At 43.0% G+C, this 12,345-nt stretch overlaps 2 protein-coding genes across 2 annotated transcripts; both read left to right on the forward strand.

The window, feature by feature from the left end:
• Positions 1 to 6,736: 6,736 nt before the first annotated feature.
• Positions 6,737 to 8,995, forward strand: BDB00DRAFT_810723 (uncharacterized protein). Its single transcript, XM_053122560.1, has 11 exons — positions 6,737 to 6,960; positions 7,059 to 7,261; positions 7,338 to 7,367; positions 7,469 to 7,555; positions 7,635 to 7,700; positions 7,785 to 7,907; positions 7,988 to 8,149; positions 8,243 to 8,363; positions 8,479 to 8,530; positions 8,633 to 8,704; positions 8,781 to 8,995. The coding sequence occupies exons 1-11, from the start codon at positions 6,776 to 6,778 to the stop codon at positions 8,820 to 8,822; spliced, it is 1,143 nt and encodes a 380-aa protein (XP_052982416.1). The 5' UTR covers positions 6,737 to 6,775; the 3' UTR covers positions 8,823 to 8,995.
• A 1,108-nt stretch (positions 8,996 to 10,103) lies between these two features.
• On the forward strand, positions 10,104 to 12,307 carry BDB00DRAFT_869786 (uncharacterized protein; the record flags this gene model as incomplete). The annotated part of the gene is made up of 13 exons (XM_053126639.1): positions 10,104 to 10,266; positions 10,335 to 10,368; positions 10,472 to 10,534; positions 10,626 to 10,753; positions 10,859 to 10,885; positions 10,980 to 11,063; positions 11,160 to 11,222; positions 11,327 to 11,452; positions 11,532 to 11,681; positions 11,765 to 11,885; positions 11,980 to 12,031; positions 12,103 to 12,174; positions 12,266 to 12,307. 13 exons carry the CDS (start codon positions 10,104 to 10,106, stop codon positions 12,305 to 12,307), a joined length of 1,125 nt encoding a protein of 374 aa, XP_052982417.1.
• Between the last annotated feature and the right edge of the window lie 38 nt (positions 12,308 to 12,345).

Consider the following 12,345-nt stretch of genomic DNA (forward strand, 5'->3'; position numbering starts at 1 on the left):
CCAAGTTAAATCCCCCCATCGGCGAAATGGGAAAATTGTGTCACGCCAAAATGAAAAGGAAGGTGCACCATCTACTATTAAAAGAGAAGTGGTCCTTACGAAGTTACCCTTTTTTGGTAATTCGGATGGCTAAGCCCCGACATTTTTTTTCAACTGCCCTGAAAGCTTTTTTGTCTTTACACTGATTCCCTACTTCAACTTCGGTCTTTTTCTTACAAAATGAATTCGCAACAAGTATGTCGTTAGATTAGCTGGAATTGTGTTGTACCTTATGTACCTTACGATATCCAAAAGAAAAACCTTTGTTTGAAGAAAAGCGAATAAATATTAAATATGTGTATTCTCGGCTAAACAGCAAAACCAACCCGAAATTCGCACCTGTGTTTGCGGTGCAACCACCCATTCAACTCGACGCCATCGTGATTGTCCTTTGAATGAGCGTAATGTGCGCCGTAGACTTGACAATGTATGCTTCTTTTCATCCGTATTGGGAAATTAGCGAAATGCTTAGACGTGCGAAGCGCTTTAGGACGTGTTTAGGGTTTAGAGGTTGGGGGTGTTGGGGGGAACGTCCCGCAAAGTCGTTTAGATTACTACATTTTTTGTGTTTTATGATTTCCTTGCTCTGACCAATTTTACGTGTAGGATCCTTTCATGTTTGAGCAACCTGACACTCAAGATGAGCAGCGTCGACCCTGCCCCCACTGTGGATCAACCACGCACCAACGGTCTTCGCATCGCGATTGCCCTGCCAATCCGAACAATAGATTGGAAAGCGCTGAAGCGACTGGTATGTGTTAGAACGCTGTGTTTGACTAAGGTGTCTTAGTGTATGCAAGGTATATACTTATGCATGAATTCTAGATTCTCGGTCCGATGATGCGCCATTAGCAGAACCTGTTCGCACATGCTCAAGCTGCGGGGCACCTGGCCATTCGCGACGAACTTCTGAAGAATGTCCTTTCAATGAAGCAAACGTTCAGTCTGAGCATGGAGCACAGTATAAAGTTGCGTGCACTATTCCTTTCGTCGCTGAGAGTGTGTTCGGTCCCAACATTTGTTTTACACCAGGAGACAATTTCCATCGACACGTTCTTGCTCGCATGAATGCTGTTTGTACGTTTTGTCAGGCACGTATGTGGATTGAGGAACGAATCACAAGTTCTTCAGTCTCGAACCCACGTTTCAGTATTTGCTGCACACACGGCAAATTACAGTTACCCATCCCTCGCCATCCGCCACAAGAAATCATTGACCTTTTGACCAATGGAAATGATACTAGCGACGATTTCTTCACCAATATTCGCGCTTATAACAACATGTTTGCATTTGCGTCCATTCGAGCAAACTATGATCGCAATTTAGCTGACGGATCGCAAGGTGTTTCAACTTTCCGCATAAATGGCACGATGTACCATTGCATGGGTGCTTTACGACCAGAGCAGCAGCAATCAGCCAACTTTGCTCAAATATATTTTGCCGATACGCAAGAGCAACTGGCACGAAGACAGACACTATTTACTGGACTCGATAATGGCATGATAGCTTTGCTCCAGCGCGTCATGGAGAGATGCAACCCATATGCGCAAACACTCATGAATGCTGCTGAATCATATCGTGACACACCTTTTGGAACACTACAGGTTGTCATCCGTTCTGCACGTGAAATGGGTAGACGCTATGACCAGCAGAGTTATCCAGAGGTCGCCGCTATGATTGTCGAAGATACAGTGGATGGCGCAACATCACCTCACGACATTGTCATCCGTGATCGTCAGTTAGGTTTACAGACCATCAGTTCACTCCATGCATCCTATATGCCCCTCCACTACGTGCTTATATTTCCTTTTGGTGATGATGGTTGGTTTGCTAGAATGCAGTGTGAAAGTACTGACCGCCAGACCACTACCGTTACGTTGCTCGAATTCTGTTCGTATATGCTCATGATCCGTGATGGGGAACGAGCGAGTTACCAGCACCATTTCCGTCGTCTTTTCCAACAATTGGTTGTTGACAATTATGCGCGCATCGAGTATTCTCGCCTTCAGTATATCACCAACAATCAGAATGATTTACGTGCTGAGGTTTACAATGGTATCGGTGACGATGTAGATCCACGTCAGATCGGTCGAGCCATTATTTTGCCATCATCTTTTACTGGAGGCCCACGGTACATGAAGCAGATGCTTCAGGATGGACTTGCAATCATTCGACAAAGAGGCAATCCAACCCTTTTCATTACGTTCACCTGCAATCCACAGTGGCCAGAAATTCAAGCTGAGCTCCTTCCAGGTCAGCAGGCATTTGATCGTCCTGACATCTGTTCGAGAGTCTTCCATATGAAGATCACTGAGATGTTATCGCACATCAAAGAAACCAGTTGCTTTGGCCGCATCGAGGGGTATGTTGCAACCGTTGAGTTTCAAAAACGTGGCTTACCACACGTGCACATCCTACTCATCCTACACCATGAAGACCGTCCCCGCAATCCTTCTGACTACGACCGTTTCGTCTGCGCCGAGTTGCCAGATCCTAACACCCAGCCTCAACTGTACGCCACAGTCACAAGATCGATGATACACGGACCATGTGGAGATCTTAAACGGGACGCTGTTTGTATGAAAGATGGACGATGCTCGCAAGGTTATCCCAAAGCATTCGTTGCTGAAACGCGCGTAAGCAGAGACGGCTATCCAATCTATCGTAGACGCGAAAACATTCAACGTCGCCATCACTTTCACCGATCCAACTTTGTTGCTGACAATTCCCATGTTGTTCCTTATAACCCGTACCTATGCCAAAAGTACAATGCTCACATCAACGTTGAGATCTGTACCTCTGCACGCGCTATCAAGTATTTGTGCAAGTACATCACAAAAGGATCAGACAGGGCGCAGTTGGAGACACTTAGAGCTGGGCAGCCGGAAGCAGTACGATCCACTACTGCTGTTGTTGGCGCCGATACCAATACTGCTGCCAATGTTGAGCGCGAGGCAGTAGATGAGGTGACGCAATATCAAAACGCACGATATATTGGTCCTTGCGAGGCAATTTGGCGAACCTTCGAATACCAGGTCCATATGCACCATCCTTATGTGTCCCGCTTAGAACTGCATCTTCCTGACCAGCAATCTGTCACTTTCCACGCAAACGATTCGCGTGTAGGTCTTGCAGCAGCACGCAACAACGCATCGAGAACAAAGCTTACTGCTTTTTTCGACCTCTGTTCTCGAGATGAAGAGGCTCGGCAATATCTTTACGTTGAGATCCCTTGCCATTATACTTGGGATAAGCGAACGAAGACCTGGAACCGCCGCACCCGTCCACCTTTTCAAAATGTTGTTTCTCGCATCTACTTCGCGTCCCCGTCTAATATGGCATTGTATTCGCTTCGATTGCTCTTGCTTACTGTTCGTGGTCCTATCAGTTTTGAGTCGTTAAGAACGTTGAATGATGTCGTGCATCCATCCTTTGAAGCTGCCGCTCTCGCACATGGTTTGTTGGAATCCGATGACGAATGGGATCGTTGCATGACTGAGGCATCTATCCATTCTCCTTCAGCTGCAGCGCTTCGAGAACTCTTCGTCTATATTCTTACAAACTGCTCGCCTTCTGATCCACGCAGACTCTGGGATAATCATCGCGAAAGATTGAGCGACGATTACTTTTTCGAAATGCACGTTCAACTTCCGAATAATGGGACCAAGTATTCCAGTGTACTCTTGGCGACATTGAAACACGATTACAATCCACAGGTCACCGCCTTTCCTAGTTCCTTATCTACTGCAAGACTTTGTCACCGAACTTGATGCTCTTCCACAGCTCACTGCTTTAGAAGCAGTCGAACGTGGGGAGTATGTCACAGAAGAGCAAACTCGAACTCACAACGAATTGTTCCCCATGCTTAATGATAATCAAAGATATGCATTCAATACAATAATGCAGGCAGTTGACGAACCAGGTAACCAAAACCAGCCACATCTTTTCTTTGTCAATGGCCCTGGAGGTACCGGCAAGTCACAGCTGTTCAAGACATTGTGAAGTCGTGTTCGTTCGCGAGATCAGATTGCACTGCCTGTTGCTTCCTCTGGCATTGCTGCAATTCTGCTTCGCGGTGGTCGCACAGCTCACAGCCGTTTTAAAATACCGATCAATGCAGACGATACTACTACTTGCAATCTTCGACTTGGTGGTCCACACGCACATCTCATACAACAAGCATCTTTAGTTATTTGGGATGAAGCTGTAATGCATAGCAAGTACAATTTTCAGGCTGTTGACAAGGCATTACGTGATATCATGGGTGCTGTCGATCCTATGTACGAGGGTGTTCCCTTTGGTGGAAAGGTTGTTGTTTTTGGCGGTGACTTTCGCCAGCTACTGCCTGTTGTCAAAAAAAGCACACGATCTGAGGTTGCCGGAGAGTGCATCTGGTCTGCACCTTTTTGGGTAGATGTCCAGGTATTGCACCTTACAGTCAACATGCGTGTCTGAAATGCAGGTCCAACTGCTGCAGCGTTCGCGGAAACACTTCTTACCATTAGTGATGGACGGCCTCTGCACAGAGAGAGCATAGAAATACCGCAAGAATGGCTCATTGATGCAAGAGATCCAGTCACGCTAATCGATGCCATTTACCCATCGATCCGTCAGCCCAATCCACAACCTCAAGAATTCAGCAATCGTGCTATTTTAGCAGCTAAAAATGTTGACGTTGACGAGATCAATGATTGTGCGTTTGAGCTTTTTCCTGGCCAGAGCAGGCAGTATCTTTCGACTGACCGTATTATTGACGCAGACGATCCAGACGTCGCCGCCGCCAGCTATCCTCCTGAGTATCTTCGCTCTTTAAGTGCCAGTGGTATCCCGCAACATGCTCTTGATCTTAAAGTGGGAATGCCATTAGTGCTTATGAGAAATCTCAATCCTGATGAAGGTCTTTGCAATGGGACCAAAGTTTTCATCACAGCTCTTTTAGATCATTGCATTGTTGTCAAAAGGATGGATCGAGGCCACGACGGTGAGGAACACTATCTCCCTCGAATTAATATGTGTACCACAGAGGGTGAATATCCATTCATCCTTTGCCGACGCCAATTCCCTGTTCGCCCCGCATTCGCCATGACCATACATAAAGCACAAGGACAGACATTAACCCATGTTGGCATCCGTTTGCAAGAGCCTGTGTTTGCTCATGGTCAATTGTATGTTGCTCTTTCACGAGCAACCAACCCAGATAATTTGCGTATTTCTGTCGATATGTCAGAATTATCCACTACAGATGTCCCTGCTACAACAAACATCGTTTACCACGAAGTGCTCTTACACCCACCACAACAATCACCACCTCAAACCCAAACACACACAGACAACGATGCTACTGCTGCTACATCTTAGACCTCGCCCTTTCTCCCCACTCTTTTTCCTGCTCTTATACTTTCACTTTTGTATACATATCATTTTAGATTTCTTATTTCTTTCGCACAATGCCTGCCATTAGTAAAACTTATAGTCTGCTATCTTTAACTTCTGTAGGGTTTAGTGTAGTAGCAGTTGTAGCAGTGAGCGAAGCGAACGAGTTTCGGGTTGTAGGTAGGCGTAGCAGTAAGTAAGCTCGCGAAGCGAGCTTTGGTTAGGGTTTAGAAGGGGGGTGTGGGGGGGAACCCCCCACCTTGGGGGTCTGGGGGGAACCCCCAGGAAACATCCAATCCGTTGAATGACCCGGAGCGCAGCGAAGGGGCTCATTCAGCCGAGCGAAGCGAGGCAGGTGGATGTTGATACGTTAGTAATAGCTGTGTAGCACTTGAGAATATTTTGGTATGCATTACTCATCAACTTTTCAAACTAAAAGGTGGAATATACATATACACACACGCTACCTATATAATTCCGTTACTGATACTGTTGACGTAAAGCGAGGATTACGCGGCGTTATTGGTTGCGGCAGTTAGCTATGTGCATGTAAATTACCCTTTTAAGCTATGTGATGCTTGTAAAATATACACTACTTTACATGGTTTTTCGTGATGTGACAACTCATGTCAAATACGATATGGCATTTCCAGCCAGCTTTCCAGAATCCAAATTTCACCCATGATCGCACTGTCGCAACCTGTTGATAAACCGAGAGCCATTGCAACTACTTGCGGAATTCTAGTGTTATAGCTGCATAGAGGCTCATAAATTAGCCGCAACTATGGGTTGAAAAAAAACCTTTCGTTCCCTAGCTTTCATTTTCACGCAACACGAACAAGAGTGCTATATAAATACGTCCACCAGTGGCTCACGTTACCCTCACATATAGAATCGGTACTTTCATTTAACCGGAGCAAACAAACACCTGTGTTTACACACCGATGACAAAGTACTGTCTTGGCAATTTTTTTGGGAAAGGGCTACTAGCTTAACACAATGAAAAGCAGTATTAGCACATAAAGTATCTTTTGATGTCAGTTGCGGCTTGTAAGAAGGGAGCGTGGTTCAGTTTGTCAACTTTTGGTTTCATGCAGCACAATTGCAACGGGAAACTACTTTGATACATCTTTGTGCAATCATTATAGTCCTTGTGCGTGAGAATGCTGCCAAGAAAAGGACGAAGAAAAAAACATCGCAGCGTGTACTGGGATGAATGCGAAGAAAAAAGAAACGGTCGCGTTCCCCGTTTCTGTATTATTGTGAAACAAGCAGAGACTCCTCGGGAATGTATCGAATATAAAAGAGCGGCTTCAATTCAGTACGTACAGTGATACCAAATTTTCTTTTCGTTTGTTCAATAATGATGGTCAAAGCATTTGCGTCAAGACTACTTATCACCTTGTCCTGGGGAACGCTTCTTGCCAATGCACTCGAAATGCCCAACATCAAAGACTGCCCTGCTTTACCCAGACGCTTGAGTGGACCAGAAAATGTAACAGACCTTCGAGCAGATGATATCAAAGTGGTTGCAGCTATGGGTGACAGGTAACAAATATACATGCTGAAATTGCAGGGGGAGTGATGATGATATTCCATGTATAATGATGGTACCTTTATTGTATACTAATCTCTAATTTCTTTAGTATCGTTGCTGGTGCATTCATGTTGGGCATGAATGCAGAAGAAGAGGGTTTGGACATCAATTCTTTCAGTGAGTCAAGAGGTGAAAGCTACGCAATTGGTGGTAACAGCGATGCGGTTACTTTGGCAAAGTTCATCCAGCATTACAGTCCTACTGTCCGAGGCGCATCAATCGGCTCGCGCTTCCCAACAACACCTTGCGTCGGTAATGCTACTTAATTTTATTCGCTGTGTTTCATTCTTTATGTACAGAAAATTTACTAATCAATGCTCGTGAATAGATGACGACTGCTCGATTTTATCGTATGAATGTAAGTGCCTTATATAGTTCCCTGTTAAGAAGTGAATATACGAATACATTGTAGCGTCTTGATGTTCGATATTGATGGATTCACGGTTCTTTGACACATAGACCGGCCACTTCGTGACAGATTGAATGCTGCTATTAGTGGATCCATGGCAATCAACCTTGACAGACAGCTTGACTATCTTATTACACGTAAGTTCCAATTAATCCGTTTTTTGAGTTGTCTATTTGTGCTTCTCATCAATGTGTTGCTTATCTTACAATTATCTAGGCATGAAGACGATGATTGGTGTCAACTTTCATCGTGACTGGAAAATGATTACGATTCAAGTCGGAAGTACGGCCCGTGCTCGGGAGTTTGTCGTCATTTTTGGGCTAAAATAAAAAAAAACAATCTAACCAAAAAAAACCGTGCTACTAGGTAATGATCAGTGCGCGTCTTGCGCCGGAGCTTTAGATGTTTCGCCAGAAGCCTACGGAAACTATGTTTCAGCTGCGCTAGAGCGTATCCGAGACAACATCCCTCGAGTCATTGTTAACTTGCGTAAGTCGGATTATACTAGATTGCATACCATCATCAATTACTTGTTGATAACTCACTGTATTTGATTGCACAAACCAAAGTGGGAACATTCAAAGTTTCTCAAGTATATGCCATCACGGAAGACGGGCCCGAATATTGCCGTCCTCAGAATGATGACCCGAATACCATTCTTAATCGCGCTATGTGCTCGTGTTTCCAGGGCGCTGATTCGAATCGCACTCAGATGGATACTTTATCCGAAGGTGAATAAAGTAGAAAGACACAAAAAGCTCATGACCCATTGTTTGCATTATTAGCATCCTTTTTTAACCGTGTTGTGCCAATTTCTATTTCAGGTTACAATGCCAAACTGCAAGAAATTTATGAACAATTCAAATCTGAGCAGAGCGACACCTTTGCCGTTTCGTACATGCCAGGCAACATCAACATATTAGGTTTCCCAATTGAAGCTTTGAGGTAAAACGAAAACCAACACTGGCCCTGTGCACTTGTACGACAAAGAAAGCACTGAGTGTGTTTGTGCTATGTATTATCACAACCAGGCTAATTCGTTGTACCTAACACTATGTAGCAATTTTGATTGTTTTCACCCCAGTCTCATAAACCATCAATGGATTGCTAAGGTAAGCATGCGCGTGAGATGAGGACTTCAATACATGCAGCTACTATGCATTTAAGCTCGAATAGAATGCCTAATATCTTATTGAATATTACTTTATCATTAGACCTCATGGGAACTCCTTTTCGCAACAGAGGAAGAGCGACAAGCTACTTGGGAATTCGATGGCGATAAGAGTGTAAGCAAAAGAATGTCCGACCATTCCACAAGTATACTCGTTGTATTCACTCTCAATGTTCCAATTTGTCTTTTAGGTTTATTGCCCTACCGAGACTGATAGAATCAGAATAAATTAACGATTCAGGCATCAGTAGCACCCTTTTTTGTAGCTTAATTATTTAGTGACATCTTGTAATTCTATTCTGTACTGTACCATTCATTTAGCTTAATTCTTATTAAAATGCGACTACATAACGAGATGTGTGGCTAGTCACTGATCGTGGTAGCAAGAAAAATAGTAGTATAAGAGGATGCTATGTATTCTATCAACCGTTTACTGCAGCAATTGGTGATTTTGTGACACTATACTCCTTTCTCCGTTCATCATTATCAAGATCTGAGCTTGAGTAACGGTGTTCGCTGTTCTTTTGCACTGCTTATATTTGATTCTGCCGCGGGTTTCGTAGTATATTTTGGTTTTTTGTAGGAAAATGTGTTTAGACATTACATAATGGAGTGCTGCTGCATTGATAAAAAACGCATATTGTGTCACCGAAAATAGGGGCGTGGACAAAGAATCGTTTTAACGTTGCACAAACGTGTAAGCAGCATTGCTTTGTACATGCTATATTAAGATTAATCCCTTACTTTCGTCGTCACAAGAGAAAAGACACTGAAAAACAACACTATGGAGGAACCGCTATACCCAGTGAGTCGATTATCAATAAGAGAATCCCAAGGTCTTGTTAGTCTCTTTTGTAATACGTTTCAAAATGGTGCACGCGTGTAATTAGCTATCCGTCTTCCGTTCGTCATATTCGAGGAAAAAGCCAACTATATAAACAAGGCTGAATACCGTAATTGCGTGCGAATTGGCTGTTCGACACTATTGTCCTGCTCAGACGCGTACCACAATGACGCATAGCAGTAGCATATATTCATATGTTAATAATTAACCCCACAATCGATCTGTGCGACGGCTTTGCAAAAGTTTGTAAAGGATGGGGAGGAATGGTTCCTGGGAAATCTGAAAATGATCCGGATCAGGGAAATATGATGGTGTTTTCAAGAAGTAATTACTCACAATGCAGGATGTTGTAGCATGATGGATTATATATGCTGACGTTATTTTCCATCGATTGTATTTGCGAAGCTCTCAGGAAGAGTGAAACTTTTGGCGTACAAAAAAGTATTGCAAATTGCTTATGCTCACTAACACAGTGTCCTACGAAGCTATACTTAATACGAAATTAATCTTCAATGCTGGTGTCTATGCTTTACTTTCGCTTAGCATTGGTTGAGTATAATTCATTAGTATATAAAGGGGTGGAGAAAGACATTGTCAAGATACCATCATTTACAACAGCAAAAGACATACTTTCCACTCTTTCGACTTTAGTAAACGGAACCTGCTGGCAATGCACTTTTATCCTTCTTTGACGCTCCTAGCTTCATCCTTCATTGGATTACAATTGTTTTTCGTCTACCCCACCGCAGCGGTAAACGTCACCTCTATTGCAGATTGTCCTGCTATTCCTGCCCGGGAAAGCGGACCTGCCGATGCAAAGGACGTCCGGATTGGTAAACCTGGAGTTGTTTCACTTACATCCAGCACACTTTCTCACCACTAAAACATTGTGATGTTATAGATGATATCAAGGTTATTGCTGCTATGGGTGACAGGTACACAAATTATATGCGCTTCTCGATAATTAAATTTTTATGGACGCGTCAATGAAAACCCTCATCTACCATTATTGACATACCTTACTTATACGCAATATAGCATCATGGCTGGATTTGGTATGATGGGCTCTAGCTCGATCATTGATCCTCGTGCATTCAGAGAGTAAGATATCTGGGCAGCAATGATTTACTATTATTACTTTTGCTGTAGATGTCTCAATGAAAAATCTCTACTTGCTTTTATTGATGATTAGATATCGCGGCCAAAGTTATGGTATTGGTGGAGATAGCGACGCTGAAACGATGGCCACGTTTACCAAGAAGTTCAGCCCGGATCTCGTTGGTGCATCGCTAGGCTCACGCTCTGTGTCACTTTGCCTAAGTACATATATCTTAAATATATAACTGTAATTTCTTCGGCTTCTCTACGATAAATCAGACTAAACTAACATGTTCATTACTGCTCTACATTGTATGGTCTGATAAGCTGGATGGTGTTCGCCAACTTTTACATGTAAGAAACGCCAATTCATTTGGTAGCAAGGTCTGCTAGTGCTTGTTAGTAAAAGTGTGCTAATAGTAGCCATATATTTACATGTTAATAATAGACCGTTTGACTGATCGTCTAAATGCTGCCGTCAGTGCCTCCACTGGCAAAAATCTTGACAATCAACTTGATTATCTTATCCCAGGTAGTATTACACATTACCCTACGTTTGGATATTTACATCATGCAATGCTAACTTTGTAAATATCGTCCATATTAAATATTACAATATCGCCAACAGAAATCGAAGACCGCGCAGACGATTTTGAAAATGATTGGAAGCTCATCAATATTCAGATCGGTAGTAAGTAAAGCATACAAAATAGTCGCTATCAAGACGGTAATATCGCGTATGTCAGAAGATTAACTCACCTGAATATAACTATCTTCAATCCATATCAACTATAGGCAATGATCAATGTGCTTCTTGTGGTGCAAGTGCCAGCGACGTTACTGCTGAAAAATACGGACAATATGTGTCTGCTGCAGTCCAACGTATTATCGAAAATGTTCCTAATGTTATTGTCAACCTCAGTATGTATCCTGTGAAAATTGAATACCACACTAAATTTTTCTAGAAGTATACGTTAGCTTACCATTACATTTTAATTAGTGGGCGTGTTTCGCGTATCGCCAGTGTATACGCTGACAGAAGGGCAATCGTATTGCACGTCGTTTGGTGATGAACCTTTGAACCGCCAACTATGTAGTTGTTTTCAAGGCTCGGACCAAGATCGCGCAGACATGGACGCACTTTCTGACGGTACAAGAATAAACATGTATGCTTTTGATATAGGCAATCTTTTTTCTAACAACATCCTTTATATCGACAATAACAATTTTTAGCGTACAATGAGAAACTTATCGAAATATATGAGAGTTATAAGAACAAGGACAGTACGAGCTACGCAGTCACATACCAGCCTAACAACATCAACATTGCCGACTTTCCTATTGAAGCAATGAGGTAGATGGATTGTTATTGGGTCACTTTTGGTGTGATACATTACATCGATCACTGATCTAAATGATCTTTATATGTACATAATTGTTTGCGGTAGCAACGCGGACTGCTTCCATCCTAGCTTGATGAGCCATCAGTGGATCGCCAAGGTACGTTGCTAGAAAGTATTTAGTTATGACCATGCTTCTTACTAACTCTTTGCGCGAATGGTTTTATTTAGACCCATTGGAACAACCTTTTCATCCCACAGGGCTACAAGCCAGATGTTCACAGTTTTGATGAGAATATGGAGGTAATAGCGGATTTATCTCACATAACATACTTTTGAGCTTTTTGTTACGAGTCATGATCATTTAACGGCATCACTTTTGTACCTAACATAGATTTACTGCCCCACTGAAACCGACAGAATCATGATCAACTGAAAGTGTCCATCATTCCTTTCGCCACGCAGATTACAATC

This window comes from Zychaea mexicana (genome assembly GCF_025766255.1).
Source record: "Zychaea mexicana strain RSA 1403 chromosome Unknown BDB00scaffold_16, whole genome shotgun sequence".
Taxonomy (NCBI): domain Eukaryota; kingdom Fungi; phylum Mucoromycota; class Mucoromycetes; order Mucorales; family Lichtheimiaceae; genus Zychaea; species Zychaea mexicana.